This window comes from Pogonomyrmex barbatus, unplaced genomic scaffold, assembly GCF_055798465.1.
Source record: "Pogonomyrmex barbatus isolate J1 unplaced genomic scaffold, ASM5579846v1 scaffold11, whole genome shotgun sequence".
NCBI classification, from domain to species: Eukaryota; Metazoa; Arthropoda; class Insecta; order Hymenoptera; family Formicidae; genus Pogonomyrmex; species Pogonomyrmex barbatus.
In genome coordinates, this window is record NW_028297107.1 from 6931437 (window position 1) to 6956110 (window position 24674).

General features: G+C 32.3%; 4 protein-coding genes, 1 long non-coding RNA gene and 1 pseudogene across 15 annotated transcripts in view; 3 read left to right on the top strand and 3 right to left on the bottom strand.

The window, feature by feature from the left end:
* Positions 1 to 431: 431 nt before the first annotated feature.
* Git (ARF GTPase-activating protein GIT1) lies at positions 432 to 9655 on the bottom strand. 5 transcript variants are annotated; one of them, XM_089070870.1, is made up of 14 exons: positions 9215 to 9655; positions 8857 to 8990; positions 8649 to 8761; positions 8234 to 8420; positions 7992 to 8122; positions 7702 to 7891; positions 7527 to 7599; positions 7380 to 7400; positions 7047 to 7241; positions 6770 to 6936; positions 5982 to 6152; positions 5682 to 5861; positions 5382 to 5612; positions 432 to 5297 (listed from the first exon to the last, which is right to left on the bottom strand). In XM_089070870.1, exons 1-14 carry the CDS (start codon positions 9270 to 9272, stop codon positions 5103 to 5105), a joined length of 2046 nt encoding a protein of 681 aa, XP_088926996.1. In that variant the 5' UTR covers positions 9273 to 9655; the 3' UTR covers positions 432 to 5102. The 5 variants fall into 5 exon arrangements, with proteins under 5 accessions (XP_088926996.1, XP_011636173.2, XP_088926997.1 ...); XM_011637871.3 differs by lacking the exon at positions 7380 to 7400; XM_089070871.1 differs by lacking the exon at positions 7380 to 7400 and having other exon boundaries at positions 7047 to 7262.
* On the top strand, positions 1487 to 2847 carry LOC148937745 (uncharacterized; annotated as a pseudogene). The gene is made up of 3 exons (XR_016137961.1): positions 1487 to 1611; positions 2045 to 2208; positions 2641 to 2847. The product of XR_016137961.1 is annotated as an uncharacterized LOC148937745 (transcript).
* Positions 9656 to 9714: 59 nt separating the features above from the next.
* On the bottom strand, positions 9715 to 11594 carry PCID2 (PCI domain-containing protein 2). The gene is made up of 5 exons (XM_011637870.3): positions 11442 to 11594; positions 11322 to 11363; positions 10977 to 11098; positions 10416 to 10897; positions 9715 to 10329 (listed from the first exon to the last, which is right to left on the bottom strand). Exons 1-5 carry the CDS (start codon positions 11460 to 11462, stop codon positions 9812 to 9814), a joined length of 1185 nt encoding a protein of 394 aa, XP_011636172.2. The 5' UTR covers positions 11463 to 11594; the 3' UTR covers positions 9715 to 9811.
* Positions 11595 to 13092: 1498 nt separating this feature from the next.
* LOC148937746 (uncharacterized) lies at positions 13093 to 14529 on the top strand. Its single transcript, XR_016138033.1, has 2 exons — positions 13093 to 13558; positions 13669 to 14529. It is a non-coding gene; the product is annotated as an uncharacterized LOC148937746 (long non-coding RNA).
* On the bottom strand, positions 14282 to 20901 carry mus201 (rad2 superfamily protein mus201). Of its 4 annotated transcripts, none has more exons than XM_089071239.1 (10): positions 19245 to 20901; positions 19015 to 19128; positions 18531 to 18706; positions 17871 to 18302; positions 17570 to 17786; positions 16230 to 17473; positions 16032 to 16130; positions 15745 to 15958; positions 15159 to 15395; positions 14282 to 15077 (listed from the first exon to the last, which is right to left on the bottom strand). In XM_089071239.1, exons 2-10 carry the CDS (start codon positions 19082 to 19084, stop codon positions 14410 to 14412), a joined length of 3357 nt encoding a protein of 1118 aa, XP_088927365.1. In that variant the 5' UTR covers positions 19085 to 19128; positions 19245 to 20901; the 3' UTR covers positions 14282 to 14409. The 4 variants fall into 4 exon arrangements, with proteins under 4 accessions (XP_088927365.1, XP_088927366.1, XP_088927364.1 ...); XM_089071240.1 differs by having other exon boundaries at positions 19235 to 20901; XM_089071238.1 differs by having other exon boundaries at positions 18997 to 19128; positions 19235 to 20901.
* Positions 20902 to 21525: 624 nt separating this feature from the next.
* The window catches only part of Su(H) (recombining binding protein suppressor of hairless), a 5583-nt gene continuing 2434 nt past the window's right edge, over positions 21526 to 24674 (top strand). Inside the window, exons 1-2 of one of the 3 annotated variants that reach the window (XM_089071242.1) lie at positions 21526 to 21887; positions 22530 to 22909. The gene's annotated coding sequence lies outside the window, so the exon portion shown is untranslated. Of the gene's footprint in view, positions 22910 to 24674 lie in introns of all 3 variants that reach the window. The other 2 variants (XM_089071243.1, XM_011637872.2) reach the window with 2 other exon arrangements.

Here is a 24674-nt window from a genome sequence, read left to right on the forward strand (position 1 = left end):
TTAAATAAAACTATAAAATATATTCACAACTTTCATATTTATAATTTATTTAAAGTGTAAATATTAACATACTTCCAATACTAATTTATTTTGCAGAGACTGTAGGAATAATATATTCTTAATAATGTTATTGTGAGTGCGAGAGTAAGAAACTGAGAGAGCGAGAAGAAAAGAGAGAAAGCGAGAGAACTGAGAAAGCGAGAGATCGAGAAAGTGACAGAGGATGAAAGAGAAAAAGTGAGAAAGCAAGAGATGAAAGAAAAGATGAAAGGACAAATAGAGGAAAGAAAATTAAAATTAAATATATAAAAAATTAAATATATAAAATTATTAACTTACCTTCGTATAAATTTGCGCTTAAATTTTTGCATCCTTTTAACAGCCGCCGTGAGAAATACCATAAAATAAATTACATAAACCACCTTAAAACTATTGTTGTAATATTTTATTACACTATCACAAGATGAGCAATTTACAATTACAGTTACTTACAAAATAAGCTCATTTATTCAATTTTTATCGATTAATTAAATATTTCTGATCTATATTCTAAATGCATTTCGTTGCTATGAAGATATTCTCCTAAACGATCAACAAATTTTATTTGTTATTCTGTCTCCGTAAAGAAATCAACTAACTAATAATTTAAATATAACCCTTATTAAATACCGAAAAAATCATTTTAATCTTCTTAAAAGAAAGGTAAATTATATCTTTATATCTTTTTTTCAATTTTTCAATCTATAATTCTATCATACTATTCTTAAATACGAATATATACATATACAATCATTTATTCTCTCATTCTATCACATTTTTTTCTAATTATTTACTTCTTATCTTTCTTTTCTTTTTCTAGGGAAAATATTATTAAAATTATGGAAGAAAAGGAAGAAAAGGATAGAAGAAGAAGGAGAAGGAAGAATAGACATGTATGAGGAGAAATTAAAAGAATAAAGAAGGAATTAAAGATGTAGGGGTATAATGTGCTAGTCATAAGTATAAACTATAATATTAAATTGACAAGTTAGGAAAAAGCTTTAGTTTTATTTATGTTGTGTTTGTTATTTAATTGGTTATTTGTTATTTGTGTTTAATTTATTATTTAATTTATATAGGATAAGAGTGAAGGTATGAGGAATGAATGTGATAGATTGAATGTAAACCAAGTCTCCTTCTTGGCAAACTAATATAATGCTTGAAGAATAATAAATTATTATTATTATTATCTTTCCTTTCCTTTTCTTTTATCATCGCTCTTATATTTTTAAATGTGTTTTTATCTTCTTACTTTATTGATTCATTTTTTTGCCGCTAATTTACCTTCTCATTCTCCTACTCTCTCGTTCACTCATTCTCTTGCTCCCCCCCCCTCTCTCTCTCTCTCTCTCTCTCTCATACTCTCACTCTTTTCCTTTCTGTTTAAACATATAATATCACTTTTTTATAAATTTATTTTGTATAGACTAATAAAGAACTCTATATAATGTCTGAACAAAAAATGGATGTTGATAAAGATAAATTTAAAAATATAAATAAGAATGTAAATCTTCTAGATTTGTTAACTTCGAACGAAGTATTAGATTCTACATAACTCTACGATTCAATCGTGTAAGTATAAGTTGTATTAACACTTTTTTATTTTTTGATATATTGTTTTTATGACAAAAAGATAAAAAAACACTTTTTATACATTTATAAAAAATTTCTTATTCTTATTTTTTTTTTAAACCAGAGATTTCATTAAAATTTGATAAAAAATTCATTAGATTTATTGAAATATCGTAATTCTTCAATTTTTGATTTACAATCGTTTTATAAATATTTATTATAATAAAATGTTTATTTCAATGAAATGTGTGTGTTAATTTGTCATTATAAAATATTTGTGATTATAATAAAAATTCTTTTGAATTTTATAAAATTTCTCGTATTTACTTTCATTGAATTTTCATTAAAATTTCATTATAATTTTCCTAACAAAGTTATACCATCTTATACAATTACTCATTCCTTTAATAATAACATCGTATTATTCTTACAGCAAAGTTATCAGATATGTTGACGGAATCGAATCTCCTCATTTAAGGAAATATGGAGCAATATAAAGTCTTCAAATTTTATTTGAATAATGGTAATGGAAAGTGAGTTCAAGTAACCTGAAATGATGACATTGATAATGCCGAATGTCATATATTATCTAATCACGTAATACACAAACTTATTTATTTTTTCTTATTAATAAATAAATAATTACTAACTAAATAATAAAAAGATACAGAACAATAACTAAGTAATAATACTAATAAGACAATGCAATTAGACGAGAATTTTAATGCTATTATTGTGCTGTCATTAAATTGCTAGCAATACATACATACGTATATACATTCATATTTGCGCGCGCGCGCGCGCGCGCGTGTGTGTGTGTGTGTGTGTGTGTGTGTGTGCGTGTAATAGCCTGCATATTGTTTATTCAAAATTGTTAAAGATAAATACACAGTATGTTGTCGATATCATAAGCAATTACGGTTTATATAATTTTTCTCAAACAATTGGTTATCTGAAAATATTATTAAACTAAATTAAAATAAATTAAAATAAAGTTTTATAAAATGTAAAATATTTATTTAAAAACAGATCATACATTTAGATGACGCTCAAGCGAGAAAACAAAAAAAATCTATTTTCAATAACGGCAATGTACCATTTGAGTTACTAATTAAATATAATACACTAGTAAAGAATTTAGGAAAGTATGAGCCCACTAATCTTGAAGAAGATAAGCCTACATCATTCAGTTTATTGATATTTATAATCACTGGTTATGTCTATAAGTTTCATTGAAGAAGAGAAAGTGAAGAGACAGAGAGTGGAGAAAAGAGGGAAAGGAAAAAGGGAAACGGAGGAAAGCAGGGAGACGGAAGAAAAGCGAGAGAGCGAGAGAGCGAGAGAGCGAGAGAGAGAGAGAGAGAGAGAGAGAGAGAGAGAGAGAGAGAGAGAGATGGGAGTATGATGGTTAATATAATTTATAATTTTATAGCTGAATCTGTATGTTTAATAGTAAATAGCGTAAATAATATAAAAAAACTAAATGGACAACTATCATTGGCAAAATTGCTTAAGGGAATACATATTCCTAAAGAGGAAATTAGGAGAAATTGCAACAAAACAAGTAATATGCTTACGTACATGTATACGTATGTTTGTAAATATTAAATTATTAATTTATATGATTTTAAGTAAAGGATATATGTAATATAAAGAGTTTATTTGTGAATATTAATATTAATATAATATATACATTATTTTCTTACAGATCCAAGATAAGAAAAGAACTTCAATTTAAATAACAAATTTAGTTGATTTCAAATATTGTTTTGTGTTCGAGAATGAGCTTATATTCTCATTGAAAGTTGCGCGCAGGTGTCTCTTTCCTAGATGGCAACACCTCACGGAGCAAGAGCAAGATAATTCAGATATATTTTAATTAATTTCATTCAAGAATGCGAATGCGATAAATGTATTATACTTGACTAGAGGAGACACATTATTTTACATGCAATATATATTTTCTAAAAAAATGAAACACTTAGTAAGTTTGGTTTCTCAAGTTAACTTAAATCTTGTAATAAAGATTTGAGACATGATTTTATTTATTGCAATATGATTTATTTCTTAATAAATATGTTACATTACATTTGTAACATTTACTGTTGAACCACAGCTATAAAGTTATGGTATACATATATATGTATATCTATATGTTTGTATATAAAATAAATCTAGAATGTGTATCACTGGCCAAAAAGTACATGAAAAGCCTAGAAATATATCATATGAGTATATTTCGCATATTAAATATATATATATATATATATATATATATATATTGTGCATATATGTGTATTGTGCATATAGCTATGCAATATACATTTCATTAATATATTGTTTTATAAAAATATGTTTCATTTACATGGATACCATATGTTACAATTATAATAATTGTATTACACACACACACACACACACACACACACACACACACACACACACACACACACACACACACACACACACACACACACACACACACACACACACAAAAGAAGATATATAATATTATAATGCCAATGGCTTAATATATTGCTTTATCATTTTACTATTTTTAACTACATATTCTGTTGTAAAAACAAGTTAAATAAAATGATAAATTCTTGAATACTTGAATATTGCACAGAATATTTTCAATAATGATATAGCCAGAACCCAATAAATTATCAAATAATCAATTATAAAATGCATAAAGATTAATTAAAAATCATAAATTTAAAAATGATGTAAAAAGTACAATACAATAAAATAATATGAAATGAATATCAAGTAAGTTATGATATAATTCTAATATTAATATACATTTCTTCTGTACAAATTAATAATAAAGTACAGAAAAAAGTATACAAAATTTCTCATTTGGTTTTCACAATATAATTTAACTAGCAGTACAACAAAAATTTTACATGTACTAGATATTAAAAAATTTCTTTAATTTTTTTCTTTTAGCATTTCACTAAGAGGGCTTATGTCTTCCAAACCAAAATTATAAGGAAAATTAATATATTAAATAAAATTTATAAACCTAAGCTGTGTATATAAAATTCATTGGTGTGCTGCTATTCAGTCTTTGTCACAGATATATATTAAATAATATATAAGATATATTGTACATATATTTTATGTGTATTTGTGCGTGCATGTTTGAATGATGTCATGTTTAATCTTATCTGTTGGGTCGTATTCATTTTAATTTAAATACAATTTTAGAGTGTATTATTAATAACCCATTCTTAAATAATCTAATGACAATATGAACAAAAATAATTATTTTAATATTTATTAAATAACAAAAGGACAAAAAAGAATGAAAGAATGAATGCTATTGTATATTGTAAAGCATTACAATAACTATTTAATTAAAATTCGAAAAGAAAAAGAATCTAATAAATTTTGTTACGTTATAAAAAATTATTCACAATTACTGAAAATGTACAAAAATACAAATACTCCTCAATATTTTTTCCGCAAGATATACTAAGATACATTTATATTTGAAATTGTGTAACAAGTAGCTTAGTTGCTTTGGCAATATCATAAGCGCATGAACGTACCTGTTGCAGACAACGATCCATGTGCTCGGCATCACTGCATCTTTGAAGACCGGAACATTCTGCCTGAAGTCTCCCAGTATTACCATTTAATTGACGTAAAGCAGATCTGATATTTTCTTCAATTGGATTCTATCGACAGATATAACAGAAATTGCCTACGTCAAAGAATATAAAAAAAAGGGGAAAAAAAAACCACAGAATATACGATCTTACCTGAGGAAATATAGCGGTTAACTCGGCAACAGCAACGCGAATCCTCTCAGCGCAAGGAACAAAGGCTTCTCGTTGATTCGGATCTTGCATAGCCATCCACAGCTCTTGGATTCGCCTGGTAACCTGTTCCGTTCGTCGAGTTACTTCCTCGCTGGGTGGTAAATTAGGCGCACCACATTCCCACAAGCTCTGCGTATTATTCCGTGATAATGTTTCGGTGTCGCGTTTTGTCTAAGCGAGATAATGCGAATAGTTATGGCATAATATAGTACTTTACTATTTGTTTAAAAAAAAAATTACTTGACATATAGTTGTTGACCACGACGCTGGTTTCCGTAAACCTTCTCTAGTCTCGTACATAGATGCTGGTCGTTGATTTCCACGTATAATAGACGTTTTGATATCGTGTACTGGTTCTAATTCAGGTTCTTGTTCCCCACCAATGTGTCCGTTTATGTCGCCATCACCAGAACCTTTGATCTAAGTCAGCGTTATTGATTTATTTAATAATTTTATTGAGATTTATCGCGAAATTAAGTATCATTATAAAAAAAAAATATATTATTTTATATAAATCAATTCAAATTTTTGTATAATTACTTGTAGCATATGCTTTAATTCGCTGTTCTCTTGAGTGAGTTGTTCGACCACACTTTGCAAGGTATGTATCTGCTCACGGAGATCTCGTACAGTCGATTCAGATAAGGTCAATTGTTTTTTCAAAACTTCTACCACGGATGGAAGACCCTTAGCAATCGGTGTCAATGCTTCCTAAAATAATATAATTTAATAAAGACCTTTGCTTTAAATTGATATATTGCGCAAAAAGAGAGCATGTTATAATGATCACGCAGAGCTGTCATAAATTCATATTTAATATATCATCATGTTATTATGAATATATAAATCATGATATTTAATGAATTGCGAAACATAAATCAATTCAGTAGCTAAATAATCGCTTTCACGATGGACAAAATTCACACTTTCGGCAATGATCGCACATGCACAAACAGACCGATGTGCACTTGCCTAATAACATCGCCTACAGAAAAGCCATGTGCTCAGCCAATTCCTTATTCCTCTTTTTGTTACTACTGCCAGTACCTTTAATATTTTATCAAATAGGTAAATATGTCTAATGCTGAATTTTGTAAATTTATATTTTCCTCATTTCTCTCTTGATACAAATTAAAGAAAAATAAGCAATTTCCAAAATTAATATACTTTCATTAGCAAAACTAATATATATTATATTCTAATGTAAGCAGTTAGATAAAATATCCTATTTCGAAATTCTACATTCCAAAAATAGAATCACATTTGTTAATGCATTTTTTTTATTATAAAAACCAAGATCTTCAATTATTTTTTTGAATAAAACTTACCTCATTAGTTTTAAGTTGATTCGAAATATCAGATGAAATATTATCTGTAGATGTTAGAGCGGTATAATCATCATCAGATGCAACACTGTCATATAAGGGTTCATCATCGGACACTTGGGACCCATGTTTACCGAGTTGTTCTTTACGAAGTATAGATATTGCAGAATCTGAAAAGATAAGAGATGTTATAAAAATGTATACAGTACACTTTAGTAGTGGCACAAAACATTTTCAAAAGTCTAGTAAAATAAATACTCTATCAATTCGGTAATATTACTTTGAAGAGTATTGTTGATAGGTGTATGTCTCCGACTTGCCTCTGCCAGTAAATCTACTATAAGAGTGATAAATTCCTTTGGTGTGAATCTCGCTAATTTTTGTCTTCCTTGATTTCTAGTAGATGACAATTGTGGATTAACTGGCAGAAATGGAACAGTACATTTCTCCGGAAAGGATGCAGTTGAAAACCAGACTATGCATAAAATATGAGAATCTACTTCTACTATCTGCATGTTATACATTTACCTATGTAATTATATATTTTATAATAATATAATTTGTATATTTCATACATTATGTCGCTATATAAATTAAAACATATTTTACTCACCCTTCCATAGGATAAGCATAACAAAAAAATATACACGTATCATTAAAAATTTAAATTAATGTAAAATTCACGCATGTCTAAACCATGATAGTATATTTTAATCTAATTTTCAACAGATGAGAGAGAAGTAACTGCAATTTTACTTACTTGCTTCTGTTTCCCGACGATCCACCTCATCGTAAACATCCATGGCTAATTCCTCCAGCAAATGATTTGGCAACTAAATGATAGGAGAATAAATTGAATCTTTAAATATAGAAGAGATAGCAATATAGAAGAAAAACAAATAAAGCAAAGAATTGTAAATATGAATTTTATATACCATTTGTAATCTGCTTCTTCCTTCTAAAGCTAACTCATTTTTATCTAAAAAAGAAGCTAGATCAGAGTTTATGAGATGTTCATCACCTTGATGACTTGGTTTACGAGAGCATATGTGATATGTCAGTCTATCCGTTACTTCATACATGCATTCGATTATGCGTTCAGATAAATCTATATGCCCTGCCATCCTAAAATGAAATAGAAAGAATATTTTATTGTAAAATGTTCTCTCTTATTATAAAAGCCTCTCTCTGTATTTAGCATATAAAGATGCTACATTATATTTACTTAGCAATATCAGCAGCTATCTGTCCATTTAAATCAACTACACTCGGATTTGCACCATTAGTTATTAAAAGTTCTACTTGAAGAACTTGTCCAGCACGAGCTGCGACATGTAAAGGTGTAGTTCCCTTTTCCTGTAAAAATGAATATAACACAAATATTTTTCTCCAATACTATAATTTTACATTATATGTTACATATGGAATCAGCAATATCAGTATTATATCTATACCACTAAAATATACCTTATAAAAATAATTAGAATTGGCACCCTGTGCTAGTAGTCTCAATGAAGTTTCTAAATTACTTGTACGAACGCTGCTGTGTAACTGTCTACTGAGTTCTTCCACAGTACAATATTCTTCCTTACTCGGCCGTAATATAAAGGCCAAGTGTTGATGCTTTGCCTTGATAAAATCAGCCTTTACTGGACTATATAAGCAAATAATATAAAAAGTAAGAAAAAAACTCTTATATCAAGAAATATAAAAAGCTTGATTGAAAAATATCTATATTTCTTAGAATTAGATTATAGATTTAATTTAGAAATGACAGTAACTGAAAACTTTTAATTGTTGTAATCACATATATCAAAAAACCTTCTAAAAATGAAAAACTACTCTACAATAAAATTTATCACACATATACACAGCTACTAACTGTAAAGGATCCTTAGGTTGTGGTTTTCTTCTATTAATCTTGGAGTTGCTAGGGTCTAGCAGGGAGTGTTCCCAAATACTGTTAGCTCCATTATCGTTTAACGTTTGCACCATCTAAAAATACTTATTCAATTACTTCAAAAACTGTATAATTTATACACAATGCTTAAACTTGAAGAAAGTTTCTTTTTATGCTATTGCATACTAACATTTAACAGATGTGGATTCCAGACACTCTTATGTAATGATTTGATACGCGATATATGACGTCCTAGACTACGATGAATCCCACAGCAATCGTCACATAATAAAATAGCTCTATTTATCGATGCCCATCCTGGTTCTGAAACAACAATAAATTTGTTCTATTTTTTTTTTTTTATAATATAAGTGTGACTAATTAATGCTTTATTAAATAAATAAAAATGTATTTATATATAATTGTTAGAGTGAAAACAAAATTCAAGAAATATATGTTAAGTACATATGTCAAAACGACAATTATAAGGCGTCCTGTTACAAAAAAGAATCGAGCTAGTAGTAGTCGTAAAAAAAAATAATATTCACCAAGTGCTCCGCAATCAGCGCACACGTCCGCGCTCGCTCTGTGTTTGGGACGCGCCATACTTGCTTCTCCTCGATTAGTAGCACTCACCTTCGTGCATTATGTTACACTGTGAGTCCGAAATATTGATGAGGAATATGGACAACAAGAATAATCGAGGATAATAATAAGGACAATTTGAACTAGAGACGTAAAAACACGAGTCGAGTTGTCCCATTATGCTCTTATTACCAAGTTCTTGGAGAGATAGAAAAATATCTTGGATACGATCGCAGCGTCTTGGTGGCGAATTTCGTAAATTTGTAAAACGAAAGATTGTTGATAAGATAGTATTCTGATGGCGTCAATTGCACTTTTAATACTTGATCAATCAGCGCCACTTGCGGAATGAAGAGACACTAGATACAATATAAGCATAAAAAAAAAATATATATATATATATATATAAATAGCAAGCTTTCTCTCTAAAAGATATAGATATAGATATATATAGACATATAGATCACTCTGTAAAAAATTGAATACTTTATTGTTATATCATAAAAAAGGATAATGTATTTATTATAAAAATAACAGTAAAAATAACAATTATAAGTTATCTATGGTATAATTGTAGATAATGGAGGGAAAGGATTCTGTTTAGATATAACCAATTTTTTATGTTGATAAGATATATAACCTTTGATCTTGCCTTCATATATCAAATTAGCGAGAAGACATTCCGTTTCATCCATATCTATATCCTCCATTCCATTCATCTGTAATGCTACAAGCAAACTCATTACTGGTATTTGATGTGTATTTAGCGCCAAGTATACTTTCTTGAATAAATTTCTATAAGCGATCAGTTTAAGTTTTTCCACGATTAGATATATGCCCGCATCTATGAAAAAAGTTTCATGTTTCGCCATAACTCCCTCTAAAGAACGTAAATCTCCCTTTTTGACAGACTCCATTAGTTCCCAGAATTCCATTAAATTATATTTTTCCAGGAGATTTTGCTTGGGCATATATCCTAATAACATCTTCACAGGTACAAGATAAGTCAAAATCAATCTCTTATTTTTTGAACACTGTATATGACAATGTTCAAACGCATAAGTTAAGTACTCATCAGCTGAAACAATTCAATAGCATGTATTCCTATACTCGACGAAAATTAACAATCACTCTTACAAGAAATAAGGCAAAAAGATGATTTACCAATCTTATAATCACTATCAAACATTGCTTTTCGACCAACAAAAAATTTATAAGTAATCTGTTGTGCCAATGCAAAATGGTCCTTGTAAGGCGAAGATTCTACAGCCCGTATCAAAGGTCTACACAAATGTAATTTATTAATTCTGAAATATACTTTCAGTAATTGATTGATCAAGGCTAGCATTCCCCATCGTTTCGTGTCTTCTTCTGAACTCCTACTGTCAGCTGCACAAACTCTAAAACAAGCCATCAAGCATTCGGCGCACTTCTCAAGAACTTCACCAGGCTTTATGTTTTTATTATTCTTGAAATTCTCTGCACCTATCGCTGATAATCTTAATTCCAGGCACATTATATTCATTACTGGCAACATCCAATTTTCCTCTTTTTGCATTTGTAAAATCTTTGCAAGACCATGCACAGCTGAGCTTTGATAATTATACATAACCAAAGGATCGTTTTTGTTCATAGCAGACACAGCTCTAAGAATTGAATGTATGCAATGTAAGGATATAATCCAACGTTAGAACAAATTGTAACATGATAAGTTATAATTCTTACTTCAAATGACAGAGCACCAAATCATCTAATGGTGCAGACAAGTGTTCCATGGTTTTGTTTATAGCAATTTCTGAATCAATTTGAGGTATTGAGACATGATTATGACGCAAAGACAAGAGATCCTACAAAGAAAAACAACATTCACATGATTCATATAAATTTATGTGTATAGGATGAACTCGAGATATAATTTATATATAAGGTGAGTTTCTTAATTCATCGATTAATAAGTCGCATTATGCGCAAATGCAACTTTACTCTATAAAAGCTCTATAAAAGTATTTACGCATTATGCGATTAATTAATCGATGAATTAAAAACTCTTCTATACTCGAGTATATTTACCGCCAATGCTTCCCCATCTTGGTTAAACCACACTCGGCGAATCTGAGAAATAAAGAACGAAATAAAAAGTAATTTTAATATTATAAAATACTATGCTACATTGTCAACTTTATACCCTACTTGTATCAAGTAAGAATCCATTTCAAAAATCGTAATGCAAATAACAAATCTTCGTAGGGTTGCACGACTGAAGTTAATCTTAGGGTGAATTCCCACTGAGTGCGTCACGTGTCGCGTTATCCATTGCGTTACGACGTGACGCGAGATAAACTTAAGGTAAGGATGCGCGAGGTAAGGGTGCCGTAACTTGCGCCGACCAATCGTTTCACTTGAATATCAGATTTCGCCTAGTTACTTTATGATGTTTACGCTATTATTGTTACGCTGAATCTAATTTTTTCACGGAAGAAACACATACACACACAGTGAATAATCAGAATAATCTTTTCGGCAAAATAAGTAAAGATCAAATCAGGATAAGTTAATTAATTAATATAATAATGATTAATTAAATCATCATATCAAATTAATTAATAATAAATAAATAAATATATATATATATATATATATATATATATATATTAATTAATTTATAATGTTTTTCAATGCGTGGCCTAAAAATATCTAACAACTGATTAAACATTTCTATGGACATTCTACAATAATTGTGGAACATTTCGTACTCTTCAAATTCCATGTCTTTGACCAGATTGTCACTGTCATCCTGTAATAATCTTCGTCTTTCTGTGAATATTGGACGCACCCACATTCTATGACAAGCTTTTTCCAATTGGTATATCAGCCTGAGGCTGGTGTCCCATGGCGCGGAAATCCACAGCGGAACGGAACGCGCAAATCAATCACAGCGAAAGAATCAAAAGAAAACTCGTTCATTCTGTTCGTTGGACACCAGCCTGATAATAATAGCGTAAACAGTATAAAATAATTAGACGAAATCTGATGTTCAAATGAAACGATGTGATTGGTCGGCACAAGTTACGTTTATGCAAGTTAGGCCTGCTGCACACAGGACGCGGCAAAGTGGCAATGCGACAACGCGGCAACGCGGTAGCCGAAGTTGTATATCAGAAAACAAGACGGTGATTGGCTACTGCGTTGCCGCATTGTCGCGTTGCCGCGTCTTGTGTGTAATCGGCCTTACGCCGCATGTGACAGCACCCTGAGCTTCTATTTTTCACCACGACGATACGTCCCTACCGTCAATGCAAAATCTCTTAGCTGAGTACTCAGGAGACTTAATTGGTCGAATTATTCAAATGCGATTAGACAATTCTCTTTCCATCGAGATCGATTTCTAGCATCGTGGACACACATCGAAGACATTAGTTCTGAGTTTCTGTTAGTAATACGAAATCAATCACGTGGTGAAAAATAATGATAATGATAATTATATTGTAAGAATTAGACGACCGTAAGCGGTCATGAAAGAGATTCGGAATATAAACAGCTAACAGAGAGGAGCCGTCCTGATCGTGCAGACTACGTGTCGGATTGATAGACGAGGGATCCCGAGTTCAAATCCAGTCGGTCTCCGTTAATTTTTTTCTGAATCTAATAGATATCTTTCAATATTTACAAAAATACATTATATTGCAACGTTATATTTTTTATAAATAATACGTATTTTATGATATACGAAATGACACGCGCGCGCGCGTGCGGAAAGATCGATCACATCAAATCGACGTTCATAGACATAGTGTAGATAGAGAGTGTAGACCGAGCTTACTATATACCAGGCAATGGGCGACATGTGCAAGTGAGAAGAAACAACACCTGATTTCTCTCTCTCTCTCTCTCTCTCTCTCTCTCTCTAATAGAAGAAGAAGGGAGAAACATTAAGTAGAGATCATAGATCTATAATAGGAATCTTAGACACAGTCCCCACTTAATGTTTCTCTCACCTTCTTTTATTAGAGAGAGAGAGAAAAAATCAGGTGTTGTTTCTTCTCACTCGCACATGTCGCCCATTGCCTAATATATAGCATGCTCGGTCTATCTATACTATGTCTATAGTGACGTCCCATGGATTCGGAATGTGCACAATGCGGAATTGGCGAAACGCTTGTGATCCAATAAACGTTCTGTCCATTGCGTTCTGCTGAAATGTATTTCTTATGTCCCATAGAGCGGAAGTCGCGGAAGCGCAATTGTCGCCTGTCAATCGCAATATCTTTCTCTTTCTATTATGCTATCGGAATCAGTGTATATTATTGGTTCGTACAAATTACGTTTCCGCGTTTTCCGTCGCATGGGACATAGACCCGAATTTATAATCGTTTCTCAAATCTCTCTCATTTCTAATCTCAAATCTCGGTTCTTATAGTGGAGTGAGGCCATGAGGCGTATTTGCCGCGTAACTAATCAGAAGATGCGATTTGCGTTTTTCGCTACGCGTAAGTGTCGGTCTACAATAAGTGATTTAAGCTTTAAGACGTAAGAAATTGACCAATTATAATCGAATATGAAAAGAATAATCGACTATGATTGGTCAATTTCTTATGGCTTAAAGATTAAATACTTATTGTGGACCGACACTTACGTGTCTTACGTCTTGTCGTAGACGAGCCTTAAGATACGAACTTTGCTTCAACTAATTTTGTTCGGAATTAAAATTATAATAAATTCAACATAACTGTAAAAAGTTTCAGCAAGCAATCCCAACCAATTTATAATCATCCTTGAAGATAGACTACAAAATGTTATATTGCTATATGTTGTCGTAGATTAATAATTATTTAAATCTATGTAACAAGTTCTGTTGGTTGTTGATAAAATATAGGATTCAAGAAATTCTAAATATTCCTAGAGCAAAATTGACATACTATTGACATACGATATAACATTGATCCAAATGATACACAAATGACATACCCCTACAGTACAGAAATATAAGAATAGATTAAAAGTTTGTCTAGCCACATCGCCTACTATAGGGCTTGTATAAAAATGTTTTATATTTACAATATGATAAAGGAATATATACATGATGTAATAACAAGCGACATATTTTAAAATACATTCTATAATAGAAATGAGTCTTTTGCTTTTTCGTTTCTTATCAGATTTAGTTGCTATCACTTTCCGATAGTTCTGCTTGTTTCTTGATTTTTCGTATCTTATATTTTATTTTTCTTGTTTTGCCTAAACCTTGTTTTGATTTTCTAAATACTTCTATAGCATGCAACTTCCTTTTTAATGCGCATTCTTTGTCTTTTTCCCGTTGCGATATATATTTTTTGGTATGTTTGCCTTGAACAGTATATTTAACAAAATTTTCGAAAATAGTATTTATTTCTACAGGTGGTTCACTTTCTCGAGTCGATGTTTCAAGTTGGACTAAATTCTTTCTTTCACTCAATTTTTGGACAGTATCATCATTTTTACATTTCTTGGATTGAGGTTTAGGGCCATCTATGTTAGCATCTATGTCCACATCGTCGTTATTTAATCTGCGTAGAGCCTTTTGTACTCTCTTACTTAAAATTGGTTCAATCGAGCGCGGAGACATCTTCGTTTTGAAATACAATTCCAATAATTTCTGACTTCCATTTTCTTCCATTCTTCTCAATACCGGTATCATCATATCATCGAATTTGCCTTTTGTCCATCCAAATTTCTGTCTGGTATAATCGCAAAGAAGCACAATATTGGGTTTACCCCAAGTAAAAGTTTCTTTTGATTCGTCGACCATAGGAAAAAGATATGCTTGGACGATTGCTTGATTTGGAAAATCTGTGAAATCGATCACTCTATTCGTTATCACTTATTCCATGTCACTTAATCTTTATTGTATCTAGATGAGATATCGCTTACCTCTATCCAATTTCATGCTTCGTAGTTTATTGCGCAAGTTCGTTTTTCCAGGAGTGGCGATCATTCCTTTCTTTACCCACGAACAAAAATTATGTAAGCCTTGTAATAAGTTATCTCCATCAGTAGGAAACGCGGCTAATATTTCTAGCGCGGTAACTGGTCCAACACCAGCCACCCCTGTGGTATAATCACTGCCGACCAAAAGGGCCAATTGTATCAACTGATTGCGGCTGAGTTCTGTGATATATAATTGTTTCATTATGAGAGAGAGAGAGAGAGAGAGAGAGAGAGAGAGAGAGAGAGAGAGAGAGAGATAGATAGATAGATAGATAGATAGATAGATAGATAGATAGATAGATAGATAGATAGATAGATAGATAGATAGATAGATAGATAGATAGATAGATACATACATATATAAATATATAGATAGATAGATAGATAGATATATAGATACATAGATACATGCATACATAGCACATACACACGCACACAGACACATCACACGCACACGCCACATAACACGCATACAATATTATCGCTCCTCTCTGCTCTATTTTGGGACAACAAATTTATCAATGCTTACTAAAATGATATTGAATATCACAAGCACGAAACCGTAATACTTTCTTGTTATTGTTAAAAAAATTCTTGTATACACATTGGCCGCCAAAAAGCCAGATATCAGAATCGTCTGTAATTGTACCGTCAGTTAGTTTAATTTGTTCCAAATATGCACACTGTGCTTCCGCTTCCATGGGAGCTACTATGTATGGAATACCAAATAAACGTAACAGTTCCTATAAACAAATATATAGCATATATAAGCAACGATGATACAACATATATTCCTATATTCCTTACATCCTATACCTGTGCATCAGTTCTTATTTGATCGGAAATGTTGATAGCTTGTCTCTCGAGTTTACCAATGTCTTTTGTGAGTTCTTCTTGTTCATTTTCTAATTGTTCCTGTAATTAAAATATATTTAAGTATTGAATAATCAATACAAAATATGATTAAAAAATGAAACGATTATCTATCTATTTATGAGAATGTTTTAACTGTACCTTCAGTTCTCTCAAATCTTTTGTATTTGTAGGCAATACTGCTGGTTTCTCTCGCTTACATTCATCAAGAGATTCGATTTGAGTAAGTATATTACCTTGCTCCATTAATTTTTGGATATTCTGAATATCGTATATTTCATTCTCATCATTCGATACATTTTCGCTTAACAAAACATTTTCTGGCAACTGGAATTTTTTTTCTTTATCGATTGATTCTTCAGATTTAATTTCCAACAAACTATTTTTTAAATTATTATTATTTTCAGAAATAAATTGTATTTGATGTTCATCATTATTCATCGTATCGATAGACTGAACTTGTTTCAAATTTGATGCCACGTCCTCTTTATTTACTTTCTCAAATATGTCAGCAAATATATCGTCTTCAAGTTTCTCATCAGATTTGAAAGTTATCTCAATGTCTTTTTTCATTGTAATAACATTCTTTAAAACATTTATATCATGTATCGGAACATCTTTAATCTCTATGAAATCATCGGAATCGGTATCTGACATATCCATTTGCGTTATATCATTAGATTTTGCGATAGAAGAATACTCTTTAAACATTATTTTTCCGTTTGAAGTTGAGACATCAGCTACAATGGTAGCATTTAATGTCTTGGTATTACTTTTTAATGAGTTCATTTTAATTTGATTTTGATTATCCGATTCTGAATTAGACGAAATTAAATCATCAACTGTATCTTCTTTGATTGCGCATATATCTTTTATATTGTGTGATTCTACAGATTTCAAAACTTGTTCGCAATTTTCAGAAAGTGTCAACACCGATTTATCATCCATTGGTTGTTTGACTTTTGCTAATTCTATGCAAATGTCTTTTGCGACTGTTTTTGTGCTTTCATTTGCAGTCTTATTTTCATTCTTATTACATTTTATAAGATGCATAATCTGATTCTGGGACAAATCGCTATATTCCAACATATATCTTAATGCAGGATTCATAGTGTTTTTACCTATTAAAGCCAATGATTCGTTTATATCATTCTCAGATTCCCAATCACTGTCGAATGTGTATTCATTTATGTTTTCTGCGATAGAAAGAGAATCAGCGTGCATTGATACACTATCCTCATCAGAACTTTCGTATTCATTAATGTTTTCTATTATTGGCATGAGATTACTCGGACCAGCAACAGGTTCGATCTCTTCATTTTGTAATAAATTTTTATCCACCTTCAATTTGCTTGCAATGGATCGTTGCGCTAATGCATTCTTGTCTATATAAAAAATGATAAAGTAATTATTAAATACATTACGATACATGATACACTATGAAATAATTTTAATAATTAAGATTTTAATATTTAGCGCACCACTGATATAAATCAATCTGGTTGTATTATCCGCAGCTATTCGAAAAGCTGTGTCTCTGTCTTTGGTATCGATGCCTTGTTCAGTCAGTAGTTTGTCCAATTCCTCCAATGTCAGTGTCTTTCCACCCATTTCCTTCTCAGCAGATTCTAAAGACGCTTGCACATGTCTACGTTTAAGCAAACGTTTCAATTGGAAACTTGAAAATTCTTGTGATTCCTATAATCAAAAGTATAATGGTATAATAAAATACAATATGTAACTTATCGCGTACTATATATAAGTTTATATATTTGTACATACTTGAGGCATTTCATGTAAACGACCCCAAGAATTTTGTTTTCTCGTTTCTTTCAGATCAGTGAGTATATCGTAACGAACATCTGCAGGCAATGCTTTAAATTCACCGCTAGTTACATCAACGTTATGTATGTTTCCTGTCCATTTGGATTGCTTCCGTGGGCTCAATTCAATAAGAGTGTCAGAATCGTATTCGTCATCATCATTACAACTCTGCATATTGGCACTAGACATATCCGGTAAAACAAACATATCTTCCTCCAAACGTTTAGTTTGCATATTTATCGTTATTTGTGTTGCCTCACTATTTTGGTCCTTGAAATCTTTATTAAGAACAGTTTTTACAACGTTGTGTTTTATCAAGTTGTTTATCAAGTCTGCCTTCATTTTTTGCGCTTTACTCATAGCATGAGATTTCTGCTTCCTGCGCAAGGCCTGCGAATACAAAAGAATGAGGAGACTCTTTTCTCACTACCTGGTTCCCACGGTAAGCTAATTACGTACGAACAATATTATAATCAAGATGGAAGAACAGTTTAGTTAGTGTATATAAACGCATGATGTACAAGTTTAAAGTTTCATGCAATATATCATATCTTCTTTGCATTAAATGCATGATTATTAATCATTTGTTATAAAAAATATAATTTATCCTATACTTACAATTGTGTTTTTCTTGAGTATAGGTATACCTCCATCAAAGACAAAAATAGGCTTGATTTTATAATGTAGGAGTTTACATATTCTAATAAATAAACCAAGCAAATGGGCATTGGGTCTGGGAACGCCGTGGCGATCCTGATATCCTTGTAATACTTGGTATATCCATATTGATACATCTATAAAGTACATATATATATATATATATATATATATATATATATATATACATACATACATACATATATATATATATATATATATATATATTATATATAGCGTAAAAGTAAAATTTTATATAAAAAACTATTTTATATAATCAGTTTTATTTAAAAATAATATCCATTTAAATTTAAATGAATAATAAACTCTTGTCAGATACTTATTTTCCCAAAACTTATCGAAACTTTTCATTTCAAGATAAAGCTTTAAGATTATATTCTAACTTATTACAAAAACTGATACTCGCCAATCGCCAAGATTTTACCCTCAAGGCTTTCTAAAGGTACCGGCTTGCCGGATGCTTCGAGCAATTTCCACAAGCCGTACACTCCCATAATTCGAAGCCGTAATCCGATAACACAGGGTCACACACGTATCACTAAAAATATATAATGCAAGCATTTTCGAAATAAATTTATTAGAAAACATTTAATTATTTATTCAATTTTCATTAATTGTTACACAAATATAATTCGATGATTAACCTAAACGTACGGGATTTACGAATGAAATTCGTGCATGATTAATCGATTAATATTGCAAAGCACGTATCTAATATTTTGATTGTAACATTGGCGTCGATCCGTCTTTGACTTAACAATCAGATCCGATTAGGCCAGTCTGAGCCAGTCAGCTGACATGAGGTGATAAACCAAGTAAACGTCACGTTACACTCGCGACTATCCCATAGAGACCATCCACAATCATCGCCATCGCAACTGTTCGCGATTGCACTAGGTTGCACCCAACTCGCCAAGTACTCCTTGGCAATCTTGACATTCCTTGATTCATATTCGTGTCATTGAGACTGCTGCAATCACGGACGCAGTCAATATGGTTGTGCAGGTTGCATCAATCTGCACAACATATAATTTAAATGGCTCAAATGAAAATAAACCATGTATCGCTCAATTTGATTTAATTTAATTGAAATTTCAAATAAATCACATAAACATTGATAGCAGTATTTGCCAAATACTAATCGCCTTTTGTCACATGACTGTACATAAATTTGATGCGAATTTGTTCAACGTATAAGAAATGTATTTTGCGAAGATAATTCGAAAGAGTTTAGATGCGTTTGTGCATAGACAATTAATCTGACTTAATCGATTCTTCTTTTAAATCGATTCTAATGATCGGATCGTAAGTAACGATCGTGTTAATGGCGAAAATGCGTGTTTATGCGCAATGTTGCGGGACGAACTCGAGCATCCGTTGAAAAAAAATGGCCAGCCAATTACATGTTGTCGTTCCGCATCTTATTTCTTTAGAGATAATAATTAGATAATAATTAGAATCGCGCACAATAATTACAATAGTAGATTGTATCGGGATCACGCTCGCGGTACAATTCCGCGCACCCGGTATTTTCGCGCCTCGTAAAAAGAACGAGCGTGGGAATCAGGATTTAAGTTTGGTAAAAACTCTGTTCGTCTATAACATGGATCGTCTATCACATTATAATTACATTCGCCTGTAAGGGAAAAAAGTGTATCGCTCGTATTAGAAGCTAGAGAGACATTTTTTAACGGATGAAGATAGAGATTATTTGCTTATTATATTTTAATATGATTATTATTTTTGATATTTCATCACTATCTATGCTATTTTATGTCACGAAGAACAGATATTTTTTTATTTTTCGCGATTTATGTCTATCTTTCCTTTTTCTTCATTTTTTCAATTCACTATTGAGAAATGCTGGCAGAGTCCAAATTGATTCCAGTCACTCTGACACGCAACGAATAAATTAAATAGAAAGCAGAAATGACATATTAGAAGAGTTAATTCGCATCGGCTCAGAAGGAAGGCCAGTTATCGAGCTGAAAATACCTAGAATCGTATTTAGTAATCAACGAATCGGTAAAATAAAGGCAAACTTGATGAAATCGTCTCGAGATTTCGTTTACGCAATATTATAGATTCGCAATTTCTAAAGAAATTGATGAAAAACTTGAAAAATTACACGGGCGAAAGTGCTTTCGTTTCGGCAATAGATTTACAAAATGTCTAAAAATATCCAAAAAGGTACGTAAAATCACAATTGAAAGAAACAGATTTTAAACTTCGTTATCGGTGTCTCTGAATAAAAATTGTTTGAAAAAGATCGAATCTCGATGAAAGGTACACAGTTTTCAAAATCTCTCTCTCCCTCTCTCCATCTCTATCTCCATCTAGCTAACCATCCACCACACACACACACACACACACACACACACACACACACACACACACACACACACACACACACACACACACACACACACACACACACACACACACACACACACACACACACACACACACACACATGTTCCTGATGTATTACGTAGCATCGACTAGCTGCATCTCTCACATACGTAAATCATGTGATGGGACCACATGGACGCGTCGCACAGTGATGTGTGAGTGATGCGCACGCGCGTGTACAATATGCATACATACACATCCATGCAAATGATGTGTGCTGATCATATATATATATGTTCATATGTAGCAGCACATTCATAGACTCGACATATATATCGTAGCGTCATCATCGCAGAAGTGGAGTGAGGTAGAGGCCACCCACTCTTTCCCACAGCAGGTTTTTCCCACGCCCCCCAGAGTAACCCCAACATCCTTTTGCGGCAGCAATTCCACGGCCTATGGGGCGCCGCTACGTGGGGAGAGAGAGGAGGGTGGGTGGAAACGACGCGGGGGGAGGGGCGACGAGCAGTGCGCGTCAGGTGGGGGAGGCAGGGAGCTGGAGGCGCTCGGGTCGACCGAGCCATTGTACAACAGTAAAACAATAGAATCTGCAGCATCAGTGACGTTCCGCGTGCGCGCGCGCGCGGCCGCTGTGTGTGCGCGGAAAGTATTGCGAGCAATTAAAAAAAGAGAGTGTCATCGCGATTAGAGAAAAGCAAAAAGAGAAAGAGAGAGAGAGAGAGAGAGAGAGAGAGCGAATGAGAGAGTGTTGCGATTTACTTGACGGATGCTTAATATAATTTCGTGTATTAGCTAGCCGAGATGGCTCATTCGTTATTATTTAATTGAGTCTGTATCCATTCTGTACTCGCAGAACGGGACCATACATAGAAAACGATACGCACAGAATCATTGATTCGAAAGTAATTACACAATCCCAGACAGGTAGGTCCTCACCATTACAATTCTTTTTATTTTTACGCGTACATCCAATATGTAACGCGTACCTAACTCGCATACAACATCGAATCGCATAAAGGGCAAGAAGGCAACCGATCAATCGATTCGATTTGAATTTATTATTAAAATATTCGAATTCAAACATGGAATAAATTATATTAATCGACAACAAAATGAATTGTATTAATTATCAGGGATAGTATGTAGCTAACGTATACGTGGCTGAAACTTGCAAACGTTTCAACATCATCGATATTCGCGCGCGATTTTCATACATCGACGTAAACGTCGGCGCTGGTCGGCGCTGGTCGGCGCTGGTGTCGTATTGTACTGCTGCTGTGATTGCATGCAACGTTGACAGAGAGAGAGAGAGAGAGAGAGAGAGAGAGAGAGAGAGAGAGAGAGAGAGAGAGAGAGAGAGAGAGAGAGAGAGAGCGTGTGGCCTGCGGACTACGGAGTGCTTCCCTCTCCCTCGTTCGCCACATTTATGGTGGTGCAACCACTCATGACTTATGGCAAGCGGCAATAACTCTCCAGTTATTTGTCTGTCAGTCGCGCGTTGAGAACGCTCGTGGCGTGTCGAGATTTGTCAAACTGTCTTTATTTCCGTCATATATTATTTCACAGAATTGTAAGAAAGGGACAAAGAAAGAGAGAGATTCTATGTAAAGCCGACGAGTTTTCTCGCTTGTGTCCGATTTCATATAATTGAATTTCAAGTTGCGCGCGTTTACACTGCCGCGTTTCTGCATTTTGCTCGCCGTGGTTGGTACAACTGTTCGGAAAATTCGGAAAGTGAACAGGTGTTTTTTGAATGGATTAGGGGGAGACTTACCAAGAGAGAGAAAGAGAGAGAGAGAGAGGAGGCGACCAGAGGACGCGAAAGGATTCGCCGCGGACAGTGGTGAACGATCGCCGGGACTTGGCGGCTGCCTCCGGATGATCGATAGCTCGGAAGATGCATGCGGGTACACGGTTATTCGAGACGCCCGATCAAAAATGAGGAGGTACGTTAACTCTCAGATCGTAGCTTGTCGTAACCTCGCGCTCAAAAGTAAATAAACAAATGCTTGACTTCCTCGCACGCCGCTTCGATCGCGCTTCTTTATGACTTATAGCACGAATCAATTCTTTCATAACCCTTCATCTATAATAACACCGGAGAGATCGATTTTTTTCTTCTAATCGAAATGTCTAATTTTTCAATGCTTTTCGCATACCTATTGTTATTTCCATCCCATTGTAATTTAAAGTTTTTCTTCCATTTTGCGTAGAAACCTGCATGCAATCTGCACGAATGAAACAATGTTATGTTAACTTGTATCTTGTATTAATGCCACTATCTGTCATATGTATTTTTACAGTGCAAGTTATAACTAATCTTATATATTTAGTAATCAAGAATCATAGAAGATAGAAAAATATAATCAGTTGTAATTTAAGATATGATAAGATTATTAGTAGTAAAATCACAATATGTGAGAAATGTTTTATATCATACTATTATATCTTACTATTTATTGTATATATAACATCAAATTTGATTTGTTGAATATTTCTCGCTGAAGAATGCATTCCATGTTTATTCTTGATGTATTTACTTAGACATTCAATCACAGACTTGGTTTACAGACTTATATTGTCAGGCCATGTTCATGATTTTTATTTTGATTACATAAATTAAATGAAGGATATTTTGACATGTGAATGACAGATTCTTTTCTCTTTCATATACTAACATAAATGCACATAAGTATTTATGTTAGTTATTTACATATATCCTGATGCTAATGTCTATCGGAATTTGCAATTTCACTTGGCACTTTCATATACTTTTGCTATTCTGTTATCTTCTGATGTTTCTTACAATATTATGTATTAAATGTTTTATAACATTTGTATCAATGTTACGAATTGTAGCTCTTGTGGCTATTTTAAGGAATATTTAGAAGATAAGTGAACGATAACAAGAGATTATGTAGCTATTAATTTAATAATAAACTCTGCATATTATGATATTGTGTATGAACTAATGTATCACTAATACTTAGTCAAAATGTCAAGTCAAATGTTAGTCAAATATAATTATTAGCTTCTGGTTAGAATTGTGTTGTCATGTAACATAATAGGACAATTTATGTTACATGGCATGGACAGTTATGTTACATGGCAACTCAATTCTAACCAGAAGCTAATAATTATATTTGACTAGCATTTGACTAAGTATTATTAGTATGTATATATATATATATATATATATATATATATATATATATATATATATATATATATATTTAACACAATGTGCTAAAAAACAAAATTGCAAAAGATAAAATTACATTGAGAGCATTTTTATTGAAATATTTTCAAACATGAAGAGTTAAAGAGAAAAACTTTATAAAAGAAGAATTAAGATCTCTTTTATAAGATAGATATCTTAATAAAATTGTAAAGTTACGTACATATTTAATTTGTAATATCAATTTCGTGTAATTAACGCAATGTACATTTTAACAAGATAAAAAGTCATATTATTAATTATGACATGTGTGTTTTCTCTTACTGTATAAACTCTACCTGCACATAGTCACAATGAATAGGAACGCTTTTAATTCATGCAGGAAAAATGAGCCCGACTTGGTTCTCACGGTGTGCGTGTGTATACGTGAGTGCGTTGTTTCCTCTTTCCTGTGCCAAGACCAGCAATTCTTGATAGTTCGTTGAAGAAAGATATCTTAAGTTAATTAACGTCTTGTCCCCGGTAAAAAGCAA

What these genes read in the sequence shown, in the direction of transcription:
- Git (XM_089070871.1), bottom strand. Translation starts at nt 9,272, where the DNA reads ATGGCGCGTCCCAAACACAGAGCGAGCGCGGACGTGTGCGCTGATTGC. An exon ending in ATTCTAATTATTTTTATAAG is followed by an intron (nt 8,123 to 8,233) that starts GTATATTTTAGT and finishes TCATTTTTACAG; the next exon opens with GAAAAGGGAACTACACCTTT. An exon ending in ATAGCTGCTGATATTGCTAA is followed by an intron (nt 7,892 to 7,991) that starts GTAAATATAATG and finishes ATTTCATTTTAG; the next exon opens with GATGGCAGGGCATATAGATT.
- PCID2 (XM_011637870.3), bottom strand. Translation starts at nt 11,462, where the DNA reads ATGGATTCTTACTTGATACAA. An exon ending in AAGATGGGGAAGCATTGGCG is followed by an intron (nt 11,099 to 11,321) that starts GTAAATATACTC and finishes TTTTCTTTGTAG; the next exon opens with GATCTCTTGTCTTTGCGTCA. An exon ending in TTGGTGCTCTGTCATTTGAA is followed by an intron (nt 10,898 to 10,976) that starts GTAAGAATTATA and finishes TTCAATTCTTAG; the next exon opens with AGCTGTGTCTGCTATGAACA.
- mus201 (XM_089071238.1), bottom strand. Translation starts at nt 19,084, where the DNA reads ATGGGAGTGTACGGCTTGTGGAAATTGCTCGAAGCATCCGGCAAGCCG. An exon ending in GGGTAAAATCTTGGCGATTG is followed by an intron (nt 18,707 to 18,996) that starts GCGAGTATCAGT and finishes TGTACTTTATAG; the next exon opens with ATGTATCAATATGGATATAC. An exon ending in GTTTACATGAAATGCCTCAA is followed by an intron (nt 17,787 to 17,870) that starts GTATGTACAAAT and finishes TTTTGATTATAG; the next exon opens with GAATCACAAGAATTTTCAAG.